General features: G+C 46.1%; 1 protein-coding gene across 1 annotated transcript in view; it reads right to left on the reverse strand.

Moving 5' to 3' along the window:
- Positions 1–307: 307 nt before the first annotated feature.
- Positions 308–22,787, reverse strand: part of TESK2 (testis associated actin remodelling kinase 2) — a 38,813-nt gene continuing 16,333 nt past the window's right edge. The window contains exons 4-11 of the mRNA XM_075181636.1: positions 20,266–20,314; positions 14,668–14,814; positions 12,747–12,829; positions 7,672–7,756; positions 5,553–5,636; positions 4,840–4,926; positions 4,324–4,465; positions 308–4,063 (exon numbers count right to left, since the gene is read on the reverse strand). Of these exons, the coding sequence (XP_075037737.1) occupies positions 3,111–4,063; positions 4,324–4,465; positions 4,840–4,926; positions 5,553–5,636; positions 7,672–7,756; positions 12,747–12,829; positions 14,668–14,814; positions 20,266–20,314 (1,630 nt within the window). The 3' untranslated portion in view covers positions 308–3,110. The remainder of the gene's footprint in view (positions 4,064–4,323; positions 4,466–4,839; positions 4,927–5,552; positions 5,637–7,671; positions 7,757–12,746; positions 12,830–14,667; positions 14,815–20,265; positions 20,315–22,787) is intronic.

Here is a 22,787-nt window from a genome sequence, read left to right on the forward strand (position 1 = left end):
TGAAATAGAAGCAGAATGCAGCTATTATGTGGCAGACTGTATAGAACAGATTGTGGGGTGTAATACACACACCATTCTCTCCCCCCCCCTTGATACTAGACAATCTTTCAAGCCTGTCTAATGAAGATACAAAACAGGAAGTTGTGGCCAATTACCAAACTGTTGGAGCAGCATAACCCGTTACAGAGACATTTCCACACGTCCGTCTGTTAGATTTCTAGCGCTCAGGAACTGTAATGAGCGGATGAAGAAGGGATTACAGATATCAGACAGTAAACGGTTCAGTAGAGAAGGAGGCACCACCAGCCACTGCTAGACATCTTTTAATCTGAACTAAAATGAGAAATTACAACTACAAAAATAAAAAATACAATCTAAAATGATTAATCCAATTTCTCTTTGGTTTCTCATTACAGAAATCATATATACACAGCTCATTGGCAGAACATTGAAGCAATAACCATTTGATAGATCCATAAATATACATAGAAAAATTAGGAGAGAAAACAATACAGAGATCTGAGATTAAACTCGCCGGCAGTGTTATTCTTCTAGTCATGATTAATTACAGCTCCGTTAGTTACAAAACCATCCGTTTTAAGACTTAAAATGCTTATAAATATGAAAATTAACAAACTTTCAAAAGAGGCTCAGAACCAGGTCTGACTGCCAAAAAACTGGATTATTATTTTTGCATAGAAATGTATTGACAGCAAAATATCAGCAATAAGTGCAAAACCGAAGAATTCAAGTGTCTTTTACTATAAGACTGGTTCATGTAAAAAACAGATCGATCCACAAAACCCGACCTGGATCTGCCTTCCAGCTCGCAGGACTGTGAACCTATTGATAATACCTTATACAAAAATAATATTTACTACTTTTCTCATTCATGAACAATTACATGCTTGGAAAAAAAAAAGTATTTAAAAACAAAAGACAATTGTAGTGATTAATTTAAAGTACTGTACATCTCTCCTACTTGGTTCTGGAGTGATCAGCGGCATTAGGGCCCAGGAAATAATATACAACATAAATATCCATCCTGTGCATTACCAGTTATCTGCAGGGGAGTTGGTGTGCCCCCACCCCATACATACAATGGAAGCGGCCACTGTGTGATCTGAATATTCAGCCAATGAAATCACTAGGAATCGGTGACATCACTGTAACCTCAGTAACGTCACCAGTTCCTAATGAAACGATAGGCTGCATTCTCAATTGGTTCAACCCACAATTTGGCCAACTCCATGGCAGATGGTTGTTGGCTCCACAATAATCTAATTATCACCCGCGTGCAAACAAACAGCTTGCAGCGGATTTGTTCCTTCTTTAATTAAGACTATTTTGTCACAGTAACCATTAAGCAGTCATGTAACATAGCGGATGTTGATAACAGAGAACACATTACTGAGGGTCTTACAGTGGGCAGTAGCTGGTGTTGACCCAATTCCTGGAAGTGACTTTACACGCTGGTGCTCACAAGAATCCTTCTCCAATTAGTAAATTTAGCCAATCTACGAGAGAAACTGACCTGTCCGCAACTGCATTAATGTGGATGAACTGTAGGACAGGTAACGTTACAGCTTCCTCTGTGCAGTGTAATCACATTTAGGGAGGAAAAGGAGGCCATCCCGAGATACGACTTCCTCTTACCGTACACAATATACAATTGTTCTGTTTTCTGCACATATCAACGCTTAAAATAGGAAACAAATATATTGCTATAAACAGTCTAGCTGCCATGAATTGATGGGAAATATGGTCATTCTCTGCTAATTGTACACATCTCTGAGTAACATAACGGACAGGTTCAATTAGCTGCAGAACAGTCCGCTGAGACATCACGTCACTGTTTACTAAAACCTCCGCTCATCTTCCCTGGCATCCCCTAGAGATTTCTGTACCGTATGAGCCGGACAGACTGCACCTCGCCGCTAACTGAATCTGCCCCATAATGTTCTATAATACCCTGAGCGCTAGCGCTCTGCAACATCCATATATCTGAAAAGAAGATGTTTTGATGCAAGAAGGAAATTAGTTTTGGGTCAGTAGATTTAAAGGGGGAAAAAAAAAAAAAAAAAAGTGTGTTCACAAATTAAAACTTTTTCTCTAAAAATGCTGCTTGGATAATACCCCTCTTACAGAAACAGACATAGCCCTGAGCGTGGAACAACCCCCCCACTGATTGACTTATCTCACCAGCTCTCCTGCCTGGGGACAAGCGCTTGTAATCTCACGTCCTGTACAAATAACACTTTGAGTTATGTGGTATTAGCCATTGGCATTGCTGGTCCGGAGCCAAATTACATCACCCCCTTCCCCCCACAGCTGAGCCGACCACAGATAAAATAAAAGTGTCAACCAGTCACACAGACATCTCAAATGCACTTAAAACTCTCCGGTTATCCCAGGTAGGCACGTGGAGACTATAACAGACCGGTACTATGTTCACATTACTCAGATCAAGGTTTGTTTAATGACTGAGGCTCAGTGTACAAGCTGCTGCCCTGGCACCGAACAGGATAAGGCATCACAAAATGACATTTAGCCCTTAAAGGCTCATTTAGTAAGATCGCGCCAACAAAACAGGTTTCATTAGTATAACCTAGAATGCGGCTGGGCAAAGCTCATATCTGACTGGACGCCGTCACGTGACAGTGTTAATGTCACGTCATTCTAATGCACCATGAATATTATGAAGCAGAGTGCTGCCGGCCAAAGCTTCACCATAAAATCTACTCTGGTTGCTACGGTTTACAACATTTTTTGTTTTCCTGTGTTCACCAGATTTCATGAATGATTTCCAATAAGTTTGTGCAATTCAGGTTTTATATCTCTTTTGTGCTTGAACCTTAATCAGATTTAGACGTGACACATTCTTACCAACAACAGATGACATGCAGCGCTAAATGACATGTTCTGTAACAGTCCCGTCACCCAGGACCAGACCTTTCTACCAGTAGATGAGTGTAGGGGTAAAAATCTCAGGAAAAGCAGGTATAACGGCTCATTAGGAAACCACACTGGATGGGGGGAGAGATTCCATAATGAAACCTATTCTGTACTATAATCCCATTCAATGAACCGCAGGCAACATAAACCCAGTGTCACATCTTCACCACTCCCTGCACGATCCGCCGGCCAGACACAGAGTCACACAGACAGTCTTTGTTGTCTGTATTGTCACCTGGCAGTAGCGAGAGACCCCCAGACACGGGCGGGGAGCTGACCGACTCAGACTGGTTCTCATTCAGTTCATCCTCTATTTCCATGGCCTCAGAGCTGGGGGATAACGCAGAGGGGTCATCCTCGGGGACGCAGGGAACGGGGATCTGAGAACACTGGGTGGGCTTCTTGTTGCTGACCAGCAGCGGGTTACAATACTCATCTACCTTGTTCGCCTCCATTGTTGGGGAACAAAATCTGCTTTCTTCCAGGGCACCAGTCCCATCGGTGCAGTCCATGTCCTCCTCATTAATCGGCACAGAGTCCGGGGACCGGAGTTTATATGCTGGAATTTCTGCTACTCCGTATTTGATGTTGCAGAGGAGTTTTGCCCTCACCTCGCCGCTGACCTGCGCAGGGTCAAACTTCCCCACCGTGGATGAGAGCGCTGGAGAGGGCGAGCAGTCTCTTTTTAGAAGCTCCGGAGAGACTGGCAGAGACCTGCTCCGTCTTCTGGGAATACAGCTGTTGTCCACAGTGTCCTGGCTGAACAGCTGGCGCAAAGGTCCCGTCGCCGGACCCCCGTCCAGCTTGGGGGAGTGTAAGTCAAAGACGTGCGAAATGACCGATTTGCTGGGCATGTCAAAGAATTTAATCTTTCCTCCCTTCAAGTCCTCCCGGGCACTAAAGGGGTTCACCTTGCGCAGCGCCCCCTTGCTGGGAGTATAAAAGGGGTCTTGCACGTTGATCTTCCGCATAGGTTTCCGTGCGAAAACATCCGACTGGCTCCGGGAAAGAGTGATGTTACGTCTCGGACGTGGAGACTTCTGCGGGATTTTATCATCTTGTGGCATAGCGATAAGACGCTTGATCCCTTGGCTCTTTTCGTTGGCCCCTGGAAAAGAACAAAACAAACTCAATCGTAACGAACAACAGACTCAATCGTAACGAGCACTCACCGCCTTTAAGTGTAGGCTGTCATGCACTAAGGACCTCTGCCTCAACTTCAGTCATGGGGGGTGGGGGGAGGACTGGGGTAATACTAGTTACATATGCTGTAAACCACTAATTATCTCCGTTGTGCTCAATAAGGAACCAGCTGAAATTTGCGCTGTGGGTGTGAGCTCTACAAAGGCACAATCCACAGCAACTCACCTTTAGTAAGAGGTTTAGTCTCTGTGACGTCCGGGCTATTGGCCCTTCGCTCGTTCTCTACCTCTTCTTTTTTCAAACGATTTAAAATGTCCTCCAACTGCTTAACAATGTCCACGAAGGACGGACGGAGCTTTGGGTCCATCTGACAAGAAAAGTGGGTGAAGAGAAGACATCAGTGCACACACGTTACTGGTATAACGTTTCGGTGGTCTTCACAATGAACTCAAATTCAATTCATATTTAAATTGGAAGCAAGTTATTTTTTAATTCACGTTCCCCAACTGATTAGATGATTTGCAGATTCTTATAATCTTTTCTTCTTGCTTTTGGTAGCAAAATATAAAGGTAATTGTAACCCATCTTGAATTTTAGCCGATCTATATAAATTCAGGATGAAGAGACATTAGTTTCCGCTCTCACAAAGGGCAGTGAGGACCGTGGGCAACGCAACATATCCCTCTTAGTGCTGCAGATACGGTATCCAGCCAGAAGGGATAAGAATTTGGGGGTACTCACATTGCAGCAGTTAAACGTCAGCTGAAGAAAGTCCGGAGGACAGTCGCCCACCATGTGCTGGAAGGCATCATAGTCCAAGCCAAAGTTCTGTGTAACGGGAAAAAGAAAAATGGCCGGTTTATGATCATGTAATCTCGGCGCAAACAGCAGAAAAAACATGGATATTATAATGTAAACGGCTAATTTTCTAATTAAGTGAAATGTTCTGTCCTCTTGCAGTCTGTAGGGGGCAGTGTTGCTGTAGCTATCCAGTAAGTAGTTTTACAGGGCTAGCAGAATACGGATCGTTCTTTCCCTATGATGAAATAAAACACTTTAATGTCACTTTACACAAGATGGAAAGAGAAGTATCTTCCAGACATTTATTGGTGTTCGTGTGATTGTATATTTCTCCTTTAATCTTTGTACCCCAGCAGTTCTAATCCCAGCGCGTTTGTAATCATCAGTATTTTGTTACCATGGATATAACGTGTGATAAAGACTTCAGACATTTCCCTGCCACATTCATTGGGAGGCCATAAAGAGACATGAGTCAAACAGTTTAGCGGCAGAGCGGTTCTGTAATTCCATCTCCTGGTGTTTAGCTTTATGTAGATGGATAATAGATTAATAGATTTGGTAACAGAGAGCCACGACGTGTAGGAAATCAAAGTTCTGCAGTGAACGTATCCGACCACTGAATGCTCCCCCCCCCACAGAAACATGCAGCTTACCTCTGTGCGGGGCAGATAATCGGGGTCTGCCTGTATTCGAGCGATGATCTCGCACAAGATGATTCCGTAGGAGAAAACATCGGCCTGGAGGTGGGAGGAGAGGAACGTCAGCATGAAATGAGCCTTATAGCCCCTCGTCATATCCAAGTATTCAGCTCACATAAGGGCCACACATTATTCTGGGCATTATGGGGAGCAAAACCTTGCTAATACCTGCTCACGTCTCTGTTTCACTGTCATAATGCCCCGCAGGGCAGCGAAGAGCCATTGCTAGGGATTGAATACCCCCCTATGATGGTACAATAGTTGCTGGACAGAGCTTGTGTCCTTACATATAACTTCTTGCTAATTGTGCAGTTACAAAATGGACTGAAATCACTGCCAGGAAAAGGTTTGCGATTAGTTGTTTTATCCAGATGACTGAGCAGTCAGTGACTTATACGGAGATTCTCTCCGACATCTAACCCTGGGGTGTTCTTACGCAACAAAGGGGCTCAAACTTCCTTCTGCAATTTGAAAGTGATCAGAGGTGTGAGAAATAGTAAAAGTTAAAAGGAAATTCCAGAATTGTTTACACAGCACAGTCCCCTTTTTCTTTTTACAAGCCAGAAGATAAGTATCTGAGCCCTAATTAATCATTAACTACCAGTCAATGTACATCCACTATAGACCGTGTTTATTCATCCGCAGGAATTCCAGGTATTTCTGACAACACAGAGAAACCTATTGACTCATGAAAGGTCAATGCTGGTAACAAAGGCTGTATCACCACACCTCCGCCCAAGCTACTGCGCCCCCCGCCACCTCCGCCCAAGCTACTGTGCCCCCCGCCACCTCCGCCCAATCTACTGCGCCCACCCTCCCCTACGCCCAAGCTACTGCGCCCCCCCCCCCCCCCCAAGCCACGGCGCCCCCGTCCCCTCCACCCACGCTACTGCGCCCCCGCCACCCAAGCTACGGCGCCACCTCCACCCAAGCTACTGTGCCCCCCGCCACCTCCGCCCAAGCTACTGCTCCCACCCCCAAGCCACGGCGCCCCCGTCCCCTCCACCCACGCTACTGCGCCCCCGCCACCCAAGCTACGGCGCCACCTCCACCCAAGCTACTGTGCCCCCCACCACCTCCGCCCAAGCTACTGCGCCCACCCTCCCCTACGCCCAAGCTACTATGCCCCCCCCAAGCCACGGCGCCCCCGTCCCCTCCACCCACGCTACTGCGCCCCCCGCCACCCAAGCTACGGCGCCACCTCCGCCCAAGCTACTGTGCCCCCCGCCACCTCCGCCAAGCTACTGCGCCCACCCTCCCCTACGCCCAAGCTACTACGCCCACCCTCCCCTCCACCCACGCTACTGCGCCCCCGCCACCCAAGCTACTGCGCCCACCCTCCCCTACGCCCAAGCTACTACGCCCACCCTCCCCTACGCCCAAGCTACTATGCCCCCGTCACCCCCCCCCCCCAAGCCACGGCGTCCCCGTCCCCTCCACCCACGCTACTGTGCCCCCGCCACCTCCGCCCAAGCTACTGCGCCCCCGCCACCTCCGCCCAAGCTACTGCGCCCCCGCCACCTCCGCCCAAGCTACTGCGCCCCCATCACCCTGTAATGCTCTAGATTGTAAACTCTTATGGGGAGCGTACTCCAAAATACTTATTCATATTTGAATCCATTGTCCCCTTCACGTGCATGAAACAATACATAAAAGGGTTTTTCACCGATCAACCTTATTTAATATCCCTGAGATTTATAGCTGATCCACCGGAATACACCGATCATGGCAGAGGCTCACCAGTGGAGGGCGCCAGTAAGTACAGGGACTCCTAAGGAGGAACCAGTATAAGGAAGGCTGGAAACCCCTTTAAATGTAATAACCAGTCAGAATGTACTTCTAGAAAAGGACCCATTAACGGAGATACCTACAGGTAACGCTGTGGAGGGAATGACCCAGATGAACAGAGTTTAATTTACAATTACAGTTTTATGTTAGCAAATTTTATACATCAAAATAAATATATTGTCAATTCCTGAAAACAACAGAGGCCTGTACAGTGGAAGCACTGAGCGCACAGTGGAAGGAGACGTGTAAAGGCAGCTGTCATTTATAGCCCACGGTCTGGACCCACCTTCTCGTTATAAGGTTCATCTCGCAGGACCTCAGGAGCCATCCAGTACGGTGACCCTACCACAGCCAGCTTCTCGTTCCCCTGACTGAAAGACACAGAAACTGAATGATGGCACACATGGACACATGGACCTGTATAAGACATACGTGTGTGATTATCTCAGGCACCTGCCTCATGCACTCAAAAAACAGGCCCCGCCCACTTGTGACAGCTCATTATGTGATAATGATGTAATGTGTAATGGTCAGTGAGGACAAACACTTGGATATAGTGCGCTAACCCCCCAAACAAAAATTATTCTGCTTGTCTAAAGTGCATCTGTCGCCCACACACCGTGGAGTCAGCCATCTTGTGGGCTGGACCAACATTTATGAGAGTGACATCACCGAGGCATTAAGTCAATCAGGAAATGGCTGCCTCCACCGTAGGCGCTGTTTCAGTTGTGAGTGCGTGCCTTGGGATAGACTTTCCTTGAAATATGGCAACTACAGTATTACTTCAGGGCTGGTATATTCTAGTGATCTCTTGTAGGAGCAGCTCTGGCTTCGGAGGTCTGTAGTGACGCATTGGGGTGACGGTGTGCAGGGCCGTAACTAGGGCTGTGCGACAGGGGCAGTCGTCCAGGGCGCAACACAGGAATATTTTAGGTTGATTTGGTTAAAATTGAAGGCTAAGGGGGCGGGATTTGTCTTTCTCGCCCCAGGCGCTAGAATTCTAAGTTACGGCTCTGAGGGTGTGTACAGCGGAGATGAGGATACAAGACAGGTTCTGACTCGTACTGAACAGGCTCACACAGGACATAGAATTACCACCATCCAGGTAAAGATCATTTATTCTGAAGCATCTCTGTCCGCAGACAGACATTCCTCCCGGCTGCAGGGGAGGCAACACCGCAGCGATCCTCACCAGATATTACACAACATGTATGATATCACAGACCACATGGCATCCACCGCTCTTAGCGTCATCTCCTCACCCTGCAGACACTGCAGGGCAGTAATAGTGTACGGTTATATGTGGTCCTCCAGCCTGGAGGACTGAAAAGAAATTATAGGAGGTCTTTGGTGCATAAATGAAACCGTTCTAGGGAAGGGACATTCACTTTACAGGTTTCCCTGTGAGATGAGGGGGACGTATATCTGGAAGCGGGGGTGACCAACAGCAGCCAACCCCTCCCCCATAGCACCCAATCCACACGTAGCTTCATCTCCTGCGAGTCAGACAACGACTGACTGGTATTAAGTTAATAAACTTATTGTCTGTACGATCAGCAGATATCAGAGGCGGCTGCGGTCTATGGAGTCCATCATCATCATCAGTCAGCTCAGGAGAAAAGTTCTCCCCCACAAAGCATCATGTCTGATCAGCGGCAGGAAATCAAGGGGCTATAAACTCTAATAATTAAACTGTAAATTGTTTTATGGTTCAAATTCAGACTGAGAATAGCAGCTGCTCTGTCATGTGGAATCCATCATTTCCATAAACATCGGTTCTCATTGTAATTTAACACAGGGACATGCAAGAAGAACTTGTGGATAGGAAACAGATACTGACGTTTGCAGCTGTATTAGAAAAACAGCAGCTGAAATCTGATTGGTTGCTGCAGGATACAGCACCTCTTCTTGTTGTGCACCAATCATCTGACCAGTCCTCACACGGCGTCCTGGAACAATATCAGAGCAGCCAGGAAACAGAGGACACAATCCACTAATAAGCTCATACTTAATCCTCCTGTTACATTAAGCGGAGACCAGCAGCAACCAGAGTGTTACACATAACAGGATTATTCACCCACTTACAGAGTAAGGTGAGCACAGCTGCTGCAGAACCGCTCAGGACACAGAGCTGTCAATCATAGACCTGAGGCAGCGGCTGCAGACACACGGACTAACGTTTTCCGTTCTGCAACTGAACCCCGAAAGTCTTTATCTCCCGATAAAACAAGATCAGTCCCAACAGCCGCAGCTTCCTGTGTAGTCTCCAAAACCTTTCTGTAACTCAACGGGAGAGCACAGGAAGTCTGTAACCCCCGTTCTACCAATATCACATTATCCGCCTGAGCAGGACCATGTACAATACGGATAGAACATAAAACAGATGGATTACAGATTAATACCACATTACACAACTACTGACATCATAGAGTTCTATGACGGAGCGGTGGAAGAACCAGCATGGCCGCACACACATCTCACATATAGTCATTAACCATTTTCATCTCTCCAAACAGCAGTTTCCTTAGTGCTTATCTTTATAATGGACACATGAGAGCACCATCACAGTGCTACCATCAGTTATACTGTATATTACGCAGCGTCCGCACCCTAAAGGGACACTAAACCAAAAATTCAAATTAACAACATTTCCACAAAAAATAAAAGCATGTTTACAATGCAGGTCGCCGCATCCGCCAGGGCCCCTGGAAGGCTGTAACTGTCCCTGGCTGCACTACTCTACGACGGCTGCTTGTACACGGGCTGAGTGGGTGCCAATGCTCCTCCCCCGCAGAGCCGATACAGCCCTCAGGGACCCGGCGAGTAGCCCCGTTCAGGAAGGGATGCTTTCCTTTTCGATTTTAGATCCATCTCCATGCAAAACTAAAAATGATCCTTTAACATATTCAACATAAACGTATTATCAATCTCAATGAAAGCTATTATACTCTTATCAACCTCTAGTCTCAGAGAGGCCTCATAGAACTGAGAATGGTATTTGTAGCTTATTTCAGGCCTGAGCTCTGCCTGTCCTGTATCCACAACTCCGCTGCTCCTTCTGTAACATGACATTAGTAAGCGGCATCGCGGAACAGGAGCCGCAGAATTTAAAGTGTAATCACTGGTACAGAGGGGAATTATTAAACAGAGCTCATCCTCTAACGAGTCTTAAAGGGACAGTGCTAAGGACACTTATCTCTGCTTCTCCAGCCCATGGGAGTACCGATGTTACACTACAAAGCAATAGTCTGTACGATGGTATATAACGTTCTCTGACATAAACCAAGGAGCTGTCTCAGAATAGGCGATTGTGTACTGAACATTTATACATTAAAATAATGTGAATTATTTCTTAATAAAACCGTTTGTACTCCGACAGTGAGTCAGACACACGGACGCTCAGGCGGAGACACCGCACGATAGAAGACAGGGGTTTCCTCCGCTCTGTGCTCTGGGATTTCTCTCGTTACACGGCAGCCGCTGAACTCTCCATCTGGTTTATAGGTTAGTTCTCCACACGTGGCAGGAATAGACATTACTGATCCTCCAGCGACCAGGAACACATCGCAGGTACGAGCTCTGGCTAGGATCCCGACACTTCATGTGGTGGTAATCACTGCCAGCTGTATCCCCCCCGAACGCCACATTAATGAGGTGCAACCCAGGAACTCACTCTTCTTGCTCTGACTTTGTGTAAGAAAACATTAGGAAACACTTCCACATTACAGAGACAGTGCCCCGTACAACTCCCAGCAACGGCGGTACCTCCGTTACCGTTACTTACAACGTGAAACCATCAGACTGCTAAATGGACAGAATTACATCCAACTTGTGCTCTATTAGGACTTTATTTGCATTGTAAGGTGCTTCACTGGTGTGTGAACCCCTTTTCGTTATCACACTTTCAATGCGTCCAGGTGTCCTCAAAATAGGCAAAGAAAGAATACCCTGCAGCCAATAATATTATCAGAGTGACTGCAGCAGCACAGAGTGTATCAGGAGATGAGTGATGTGTTAGTGAGGACAGGGCTGCATGTGACAGGGGCAGTGACATGATGGGAGGAGGGGAATGGAGGCAGCAGGAAGCCACAGACTGAGAGTTATATAGTGGAAGGAGCAGGGTCCTCCAGCAGCACAGAGTATATCAGGAGATGAGTGATGTGTTAGTGAGGACAGGGCTGCATGTGACAGGGGCAGTGACATGATGGGAGGAGGGGAATGGAGGCAGCAGGAAGCCACAGACTGAGAGTTATATAGTGGAAGGAGCAGGCCCCCAGCAGCACAGAGTATATCAGGAGATGAGTGATGTGTTAGTGAGGACAGGGCTGCATGTGACAGGGACAGTGACATGATGTGAGGAGGGGACTGGAGGCAGCAGGAAGTCACAGACTGAGAGTTATATAGTGGAAGGAGCAGGGTCCCCCAGCAGCACAGAGTATATCAGGAGATGAGTGATGTGTTAGTGAGGACAGGGCTGCATGTGACAGGGGCAGTGACATGATGTGAGGAGGGGAATGGAGGCAGCAGGAAGTCACAGACTGATAGTTATATAGTGGAAGGAGCAGGGTCCCCCAGCAGCACAGAGTATATCAGGAGATGAGTGATGTGTTAGTGAGGACAGGGCTGCATGTGACAGGGGCAGTGACATGATGTGAGGAGGGGAATGGAGGCAGCAGGAAGCCACAGACTGAGAGTTATATAGTGGAAGGAGCAGGGTCCTCCAGCAGCACAGAGTATATCAGGAGATGAGTGATGTGTTAGTGAGGACAGGGCTGCATGTGACAGGGGCAGTGACATGATGGGAGGAGGGGAATGGAGGCAGCAGGAAGCCACAGACTGTACTGCTGGATACCTTGCTCCTTCCACTATATAACTCTCAGAGTATATCAGGAGATGAGTGTTGTGAGGCTCCTGTCACACTGACAAGAAGATTGTGGTGTAAAACTCACCACTATATAAATCATATACACATTGAGTTGTGTAACTTTCTGTTTGTGCTATGAGAGTTATTTTAATGTTTCAGAAAATCTGCTGAGACTTGCTGGTGTATAGTATGTACTCATAATTACAGGTGTCGATTTACATTAATGACGGGTGGCAGCGTGGAGCGTACACTGGGGGGGGGGCATATGTCACATGACTCACTCACTCAGAAGCTGTTTGTCTAGGTCAGAGGGGGACATTATGTGTATTCTGTATATAGCGGATATGGGGGTCACATATCTCTGCAGCACATACACCGTACAGCTCACATGTGCTAAATGAACACAGAATATTTTACATGTACTGATCTTGGCTTCTCCGCCCAGGACAAAGTTTCGGTGCAATAAATGAGAAGTGTTTTCGATGGGATTTATTTACCTGTAATCTGGAATTTTTTCAGCAAGTCCAAAATCTGCCACCACGGCAGAGTACCCGCTCTCGTCACTTTTAATGAGACAGTTCTATAAACAGAAGAGACCATGATTAGCTGCGCTCGTTAGAAATACACATTACTACTTATCGGGGGTCATTCCATTACTAAAGGGTTAATTGTGCTGGAGAGTCTGGTGCAGCGGGGACCATGCAGATCTACACCCAACTAACCCAGTCAGCAGCTTCCTTCCAAGGCTGCTGAGGCAGCAAAGACGCGACAAACCCTGAAAGACCAAGACGGCAAAACCCTGGTGAGGCTCTCGCAACATTTCCACTAGTGCCCCCCGCGGGCTCCTCTGTAATGTACAACATCCCCACTAGTGCCAGCCTACACCCCTCCCCCCCTTCCCCCGCGGGCTCCTCTGTAATGTACAACATCCCCACTAGTGCCCCCCGCGGGCTCCTCTGTAATGTACAACATCCCAACTAGTGCCCCCCGCGGGCTCCTCTGTAATGTACAACATCCCCACTAGTGCCCCCCGCGGGCTCCTCTGTAATGTACAACATCCCCACTAGTGCCAGCCTACACCCCCCCCCCCCGCCCCCACGGGCTCCTCTGTAATGTACAACATCCCCACTAGTGCCCCCCGCGGGCTCCTCTGTAATGTACATCATCCCCACTAGTGCCCCCCCTGTAATGTACAACATCCCCACTAGTGCCCCCCGCGGGCTCCTCTGTAATGTACAACATCCCCACTAGTGCCCCCCGCGGGCTCCTCTGTAATGTACAACATCCCAACTAGTGCCAGCCTACACCCCTCCCCCCCCTTCCCCCGCGGGCTCCTCTGTAATGTACAACATCCCCACTAGTGCCCCCCCTGTAATGTACAACATCCCCACTAGTGCCCCCCGCGGGCTCCTCTGTAATGTACAACATCCCCACTAGTGCCCCCCGCGGGCTCCTCTGTAATGTACAACATCCCCACTAGTGCCCCCCGCGGGCTCCTCTGTAATATACAACATCCCCACTAGTGCCAGCCTACACCCCCCCTCGGGCTCCTCTGTAATGTACAACATTTACACTAGTGACAGCCTGTCCAGACGTTCATAATTATGTATAGAATCGGCTGAACTATTAGAATGACACTAAAACAGACTTTGAAAAAGCCAGAAAATAAGTCAAACATATCCTATTATCTGACCACTAGGTGGCGCTATTCTGTCATTTCACCTCACAAGAGCAACAAGATGGCCGTGTTTGATACTGATAAAAGAAAAGATGCAGAGATAGAATTACTTGATTTTTTTTACCGATATATAATTTTATAAAATAAGATTAGCCACGAGTCCTGCTTATAGAGGTTATTGATTTGTAAACATATCAATTGACCGTTTTCCACTAACACGTTACATGTTAGAAATGCAGCCAGATCAATGTTGTCTTTGTACGGCTCTGCGGGTTACGTTCCACATGATGCAGAAACACAGACCCTCTTGTGTAAGACACGGCCTGGAAACATCTGTTTCCCACCTTCCAAACGCAGTACAAAAATATCACTTCTAATAAACTTTGTAGGATCTGTTTATTGAGCTGCTAAACACAGGAAGGGGAGCACAGGAGTGTGCGATTCGCAGGAATACTTTGTTACTGAAGGACTGTGGGCAGAATTATAAATCAATAGGCGACACCAGCTATATCTCCTGGCAGAGACCTGACAGCTGAGTTCTAACTACTGTCCTTAAATAGCGCCAACATATACCGCAGAGATGTATAATAACAGATCATGATATAAATACAGGAATCATGCAGAGAAACCTCACAACATAGATCTGTAATAAGTTCTGTATCAGACCCAACCCCAGGAATCAGATCTCTATACCGGTATCCTGCCACATGATAATAAGGTTATAACGTCATGGAACCTACCTTTGACGTGAGGTCTCGGTGGAAGATGCCCTTGGAGTGGAGATAGGCCAGACCCCGCGCCATGTCCAGCGCCAGCTTCTCCCGCACCGTCCAGGGCAGATGCTGGTTGCTGTCTAGGAGCTGCTCCAGATTCCCACTATTAATGTACTGTAAAACAAGCAGATCGAGGCTCAGTACATAGCTCAGCTGTACAATCAGAGATGGACGCAGGGACCATTATACTGTGTGATGCGGGTGATTGGGAGAAACAGAATAGGAGGAGGGGGGGGGGGGGGGTGTAGATAAACACAGACATATATACAGGACATTGGTGGGTCCAGCAGACAGTTTTATAGTGGTCTCACCCCCCCCCTCACTACACCATATGGTCAAACCCCCAACATAGAGATTGAGCAACGAGTGGAGACCTTTACAGACTAACACAAGAACACTAGGTCTATTGAAGGGTACGGAGCCCTTTCTATTTAATGCATAGACATAAACTCCCCCCATAATCACCAAGTGCTCTCCTGTATCTTGAAACACATATTTATGCTATATAAGATTTGAGAATCCCAACGGCGTATACAACAGAACAAATGTTGGCTATTTCTATAATTTATCTGCACCAGTCTGTAGTAAAGTTCAGGATTCCCAGCTGACCACAGGAGACACCAATATGTAATGACGACAGCGGACGGTCGCCATGATTCCAGAGTCTAGTGATGTAACAATACGGATACAAGTTAGCGTAGATCTCTCTACATCAAAGCACACGGGCAAATTTGAATTCTGCTTCCTTTACATTCCTTAATCCTTATTTAATACGCAATAACTTATCTGCAAGTGCAAACTCAGCGGAAGCTGCCACTACAGCAGCAGATCTACGATGGGTAAAATCAGGGGCAACTGTGCAAAATTAGGCAAGTGGTGTGGCCAAGAATCGCATTTATAGAGGAGAAGCACTTTATGTACGGGCATAGAGGAGCGTTTTCATTGGCAAAGAAGGACAAGAATTATTTTTTTTTTAAAATAATTGAACAGTATTTGTGGAAAAATTTGATTTCTTGTTATAATTATATTAATCTTCACATGAGCGATGCAGAGAAGCATCCTGTATCCTTTAGCCAGAGCTGTCCAGCACACTGCACGTTACATACAACACAAATTACACATGGCCAGATTAGCACCTTCACAACAACTTGGTTTAAATCCACTTCTGCGAGATAACATTTACAAGCTGCGCCATTTCAGTACGGCGCAGTCTGTGTACACGGTCCGTGTTTATAGCGATGCGTCAAGAATAAAACGTGCCCTTTTATTAGCATTTTATTCTGTGTTCGGGACAGTGAAGAAACCATCCAGAAATTACAAACTGCTGGTTCTATAATAACGTTCAATTGTGATTGAGAACCGTACTTAGCAGTTGTGAATCAGCCTCTATGATCAGCTCTGTGGTCGTGTATATGAATAACAGTTATCAGTCCCCGGGGGTGGGGGGTGGGGGCCTATCATCAAATGCTGCTACAAGATAAACAGTGAGTGTGGTTGGGAGATTCCCCGGCATGTGGGAACACACTGTATGAATGGGACGTCTGCTCTGTATCAAGCCTGTAAGGCTGGTTTTCCTGTGCTGGTAATTACACACATTGACAGCTGACTAATGAGCGTTGTCAAAGCGATTGCAAGTTACACAAATACCAGAACTTAATCCAGGAAAAACCCGCTGCACAATGTTCTGTGCACTGTATTAGCAGGCCAGGGGGTCTGTATTCCTCAGGTGTAGCACAGATGCCAGTGTATGGTACAGATAGACAGGACACAGGTGAGCCACACGCTCAGGGAATCCAGATCAGAGGAAGAGCAGGAACACGGCCTGTACACGCAACCAGACAGACGTGTGCAAGGCCACATTATAGGAAAGAATAATATCTCCTGGCTTCAATGCCCAACAATCACATTTCATTGGATATAAATGCTTTCATTTGGCAATAAACCAACACACAGTGTGTAATCTCCGATCGCCACCAGATTTAATAACCGCGGCGGCGGCGCACAATAAGGGATTGTGCAGCCTGAGAACGAGAGCCTGTGGTTATTGGGTGTTGTGTTTTCATCATCAGCGGCTGAAATTAAAAAACCGCTGCACGGTGTGAATGTATTAATGTCTAACTCCAACATAATGGAGACATTCAAGACATCCACAACCTGCTCTAGAGATGATTGGCTCATTCTGACTCCGGCGCTGGCGATAATCAGCTCCACCTCACAGGGTTTGTCTGTCAAAGATTTCAGGGAATTGGGAAACAAGTAAATGTTTGAGGAGATTACGCTCAGGCTGTACAGCTGAAGTTGCATAGAACAGGGAGATGTTTGCGTCAAAGACGAACTAGCCGGCCGGTCACATTGCGGTCACGCAGCAGCCGGTGGGTCACTGACAGACTGAAGGGCGCTTGTTCATACACATACTGGATGTAGGTTCATTAAATATTTCTGGTTACATTGTCACTATTCTTCGCTAGAACATCTTATATCCTCACAAAGTCAAAGCTAAAAGCTTAAATCCTGAAGATTTATCAATTTCTGACACCAACCTCTTACCCTCCCCTCGGCCATTCTACCCAATCACCCCCTCTATAAAGTCTCCAAACTCATTTTTAATATTTATGTTATATTCAAACAACCCTGTGATCCCCAAACCAACGTTGCTGAATGACTGGATTATACAGCCAGCTATGCACTTCTTATCCACAGCAATCCAGCTGCACCAACGTGTAGCACTTACCCTTGTATATCAAATTCTTCTTGTCCTATAGATTGTAAGCTAGTGACCAGCGCCCTCTCACCGTTTTGACTAATAACCAGTCTCAATTTATTGCTATGTTTGTTCTCATTTGTCAAGCGTTGCAGTGTATGCAGACGTCGGCAAATCACCGACCCCGAATTATACATTTTCTGCATTTACGCTTAACTTATGGAAACCCACCAAACATTAAATTTAAAAGAGAATATTGAAGTAGTGGATCACAGGCCAAATCTGGCCATTTATGGAGCTTTCGGGGGAGCCAGGAGACCGATAGTGCAGGATTCAGCCTGTGAACAAGCAGTTCTAGCAGAAATGTGGCTGAATGCACCGAATATGACACTAGTTTAAAAAGAAACTTCAGCAAAACCAGACTTTTTGCTTGGGACGGATATATTAATTCTTTTAAAATGTATTAATTTCATGAGAGACTTTGCAGCAGCTGAATACAAAGAAACCAACTGTAGAAATATCACAAACGCCAAATCTGGTCTCATTGTGAGAGAGCAGTAAGCGCACGAGAGGCTCCATTGTTCTTCGGACGGGAGCTTGTCTTACAAATTAATACTTTACAGCAATCACCTGACCCCATCAAAACAGGGAGGGGGGAGACCATCCACCCTGAAAATCAATCATCCGCAAGTGGAATGTTACAAGCAACACTGTAAATATAATCTTCACAGATTATTATCCGTCTTCAAGTGAACAAGCAGAATAATTCTGTAATAGTCCGGTGATTACACCTTTCAGCACAGGAATAAGGTAATGACCACTAGTGCTGTATACCCTGTATGTGGTCTCTGGCCTCCACTCTATCAGTCCGTGTGGTTTCCCCACTGGTGGATATAACCGGCCTCAAATTAAATTGATCCCAGTGGGTGTTTTTCCCCCGGGTCAGAGACTGACGGGAAGGTATAAACATTCCCTGCAAAGTAATATATTAATATTATATAGAAGGGTGATAAGAGATGAATACATTATAGTCATGTCCAGGATCACTAAATGTAAATAGAAGACATTCAGAAACATATGTAAGTTTCCATATCCAATCTCTACCTTGTGGCTATTGGACGCGTCCTTCAATAAGGACAGACAGGAATTATACACTTCAAATGTTTCCAGTTACATGTTCTTTACATAATGATACAAGGTAACTTGCAGTGATTAATGTGGACATATACAATGTTTATATACACAATTTGTGTGACATAACAGCGGACATCCCCACCATATATCACTCAGTAGTAACGTCATCCACACCTATAACTCCCTACTAGACCCTCTTCAACCTCATTTCCACCCAACACAATCCACAGAAACCGTAGCAGCGATGACCCTGCAGCCAAGTAAAAATGGTGACTCTCCTACTCCTTCCCGATTCCTCCTTCCCCACCTTCATCCTTATGGTTACACCCCCCCCCTCCCCCCCAAACATTCTCCTCGATCTCCACTCCCCCCCCCTTCCCCACACACACTCTCTCCTTTGGGATTTATTTTCTACATTAGATTAAAGGGTAATTATCAAACCCACCAAGTTAGAGTAGAAAGTCCAACCACGATACAAGTGGGATCTGTACAATCAGAGCTCAGAGGAACAGGAGTTATGGTCAATAGACTGTTGCAGAGATGAAGTATATTATTAATAATATTATTATTATTAAGTGTCAGCAGTGTACGCAGCACTGTACAGTTATGACAGAGTGTGAGCTCTGCTGTCGAGAGAGAAGGGGAGAAAGTATGGGTAGTGTGAGGGACGGCTGGTCCTATCCCAATCACGTGACGGTAACCTCCCCCCCCCCCCCGAGATCCCAGGGCACAGAGAGGAGAGTTCAGCAGACACTTTGCCTCTGGTCGGAAGTACACGCAGTGGTGAAATAACATGTTCTGCAATAGTGTTGCTGCAAACCTGTAATTTATTGCACTAATATCCGACAGACACAAGACTGAACTCGTCCGTCTGCCAAGACGCTGGACTACACTTCATCACACATCACTGTAACGCAGCTGGTAGAGACAGGTGGACGTTTAATAAGGGATGTATAACATCCGCCCTGCAGGCTGATTCTAGCAGTGGTTTATGTAGCTTCACGAGACAAACCCAACACTACAAACAAGACTGACAGGTTAGGTGATGCCTCTGACATAACTAAACTCCTGTAATAAAAGGTCAATACAGCACTGACACTAACATCAGTCACGAGGAACGAGGATACAGAACCAATCTTCTGAACATCACTTTATTTTAGATTTTTTTTTTAATAATTACCAATCCAAAAATTAAGCATTTTTACAATGTCACGGATGAGCTATACAAGGAGAAGTGTCCTTATTCATCTGTGTGCAGCCCACAACCCCAACTGCTCTGGAAGGACTACAATGTAGTTACTACAATGTTTATTTTCTTGGGTGAAAGGTAGAAAAACTATTTTTGCAACAATGAAGTTGAGCTGAATACAGTCTGGACCGTCCTGTGTGGTCCCCAGCGTTAGAAGGGTAAGAAACAGAAAATAATAAAAAACAAACAAACATTAATATATCCACTGCTAATGTGGAAATGTACAAGTGTCCGCGACCATTCATGTGTATGATGTCAAAATCACTGATTATTAGGTGCAATTCCCACAAACTCAAATCTCAAACCCACCCCGTGGCTGCAATGCATTATGGGAGATGGATCCTAACGGTAACATATAGAGGGGATTTCACAAGTGGCTGCTGCAGATACAGTAACCCAGGACAATTGCTGCAATCGCTGAATTTCCCGTATTACAGAAGAACATGATTATGTCAGAGGTTAGGGACAGATCAGTTCTTACCTCTGTGAGTGCGTGAAGCTGCCCCTGGTGAACGCACACCCCCATGAACCTAGGAGAGAGGAGACAATGTGAGATTGTGTTACAGGAATGACACACATGAACAAACCATTACAAAGGCAGAAATAGTAACATTGTAAGTCAGAAAAAGACCACTATCCCCTAGCTCTTCACACATTTATACCAGTGCGTCCCCCCTTACACCCCATTACAGACCACATGAGTGTAAATACTAAAAAGGGATATAAACATTAAGCTATTGGACAAGATCCCCATAGAACAGAGATTTAGTTCCAGCCTAGAAACTAAGAAGAGTTTGGCTGAGGAAGGACGTCCAATCGATGCTTCATAACCTGTAAGAGGTCCAATCAGGACATTGCCCTAAACATGTGGGAGGGACTTCCCCTGTCTAATGTGGGCGGAGCTAATCCTTTCTAATCAGGCTGGAGTGGACCGTAAGGGTGACACTGAACAGCAGATTTTGCCTTCTTCATATCTAGAAAGGTTTTGTGGTGCTCTTTAAAGTCACCCTAATCTGGATTGAGCTTCCACAGTATGGAGGCAGCCATGTTTAAACTGCCTCTTCCCAGCTCACACAATAAAATAGAGTTCTGTTCATAGATCGCAGGAGTGCTGGGAGGATAAAAGTACTTCCCGTTCTGATGGAGAACCTGCGTCTGACAATATAACAATAAGCGTCAGCCACTTGTACTCTACAATATATCCAGATATTCTTTCATGACTCCATTAGAGAATCGTAAAACCTCTGTTAAAGTTTCAAAATACAGAGCTGTGACTGTATCAACCAAACGCACAATAAAATCTGTAATTACTACATTTATATAGCAACAAAAAAAACAAAAGGAGATGAATGTAACAGGGAACCACGATCATATCTATCATCAGAGTGAGGAGAAATCAAACCTCTCTCCGCTTTTAAAAGTCAAACTTATTAACTGGTAATAAAATACACGTCCCTCGTCCTGGGGGAAAGTGTCCAAACAGTAAAAGCTCTGACATTATCACATTACTCATCAGATGGTTATTGCACGTGTGCGTTATATAAAAGGAGAAGTTACAGAGTTACAATGAGAGAGTCAGGTTCTCGCTGGTTCCTAAACCGAACGTTGGGAGAGCGGATGTAAGAGAGGCTGCCAGCGTGTGACCAAAACCAGGATCCCGCTTCTCCTTTAAAGTGACCCCATCAGAACAGACACTAAGGGGCTGGTCGTGGCGTAACGACAACCAGAAATTAAAATTAAGTTAAAAACTGCCACCGTTTCCTGAGACTATTAATGTTCCTCACTGAGGCTCATTCACAAACAGCAATAAGCGCAGAGCCGCAGCCATTATTTAGGAGGATATTTGTCCCCCTATCGGCCACCTCCTTGGAACTGCCACGAAAAATTAATCTGTTCCGACCTTACAGGTAGTGGCAGAAATAGAAACAGTCACTTCAGTTTAGGACCACTCGTTTTATATCTTAAAATTAATCATGATAGTTTTGGGGAATCGCCGCTGCCTTTATGATCTATTACATAGAAATGAACTGCAGAAACCTACTGGAAGGTACGAGATACCCCCCATTACACTGTAAGGACAAGACCGGACCCCCAGCCGCGAGGAGTCCTGCTGCAAAGAGAAAGTGTGCGCTCTCTCCCCATTTCTTTACCACTTATATAATCTCAGTGTTCTCCCAGCACCTATTCCCCAGGTGCTCCACTCGGCTTGTTTTACTTGCCATCCTGCTCTTGGAGCCCAAATGAGTCCTATTATAAAAGAATAAACCATTGTGTCTCCTAGTATAACAGGCACTACAGCCAGCAGTGTGTGTTACACCACTGACCACCGGTCTCACCAGTCCTGGTGTGGGCAATAACCTCCAACTGTGTTTAATATTATTGCATTAAGTATTACAACTGCCGCCACCCGGCTACTTCTTAATGCCACCCGGCTGGCAACATTCTGGGGAGATCACTGAATCTTAACCCCCAAAATGAAGTTGGGTTTTGCATCGATCAGCTGCACGTTCTGTCACCCCCCTACCCCTTCCACCGTACAGACGAAGAGCATCTGAATTGCGGATCATCACTTCTGCACCTTAGGAGCATTACAGTTTGGATAAAATGATTGTATGGTGGCGGGAATCATATCGCAGGCATGGAAATACCATCCTACAAGATAAAACACAAATTTGATGGGTCTCCTGGTTTTTTACACCAGGAAGTACCCAGATATGCCCCCGAAGAATGATCTCTACCCCTGAGCCTGAAATATAATCCCCCCCACCCTCATCGTATCCTGAGAAACTGCCCCCCCCCCACCCCAGGATCCCAGAACTTCAATCATAGTATCTAAGACAAAGATCTCTCTCTATTCTAAGAGCCAAGAGATCCCCTTCAGACCCAAGTTATAAAGGTCACACACATATTGCTCCTCGCCCCCTTTCCCCTCATATCCACTACTAGAAGCACTATATAAATATAACCTGGAGATGTGTTACAGTGTTATATTATACAAGACTG

Source organism: Mixophyes fleayi, chromosome 8 (genome assembly GCF_038048845.1).
Source record: "Mixophyes fleayi isolate aMixFle1 chromosome 8, aMixFle1.hap1, whole genome shotgun sequence".
Classification (NCBI taxonomy): domain Eukaryota; kingdom Metazoa; phylum Chordata; class Amphibia; order Anura; family Limnodynastidae; genus Mixophyes; species Mixophyes fleayi.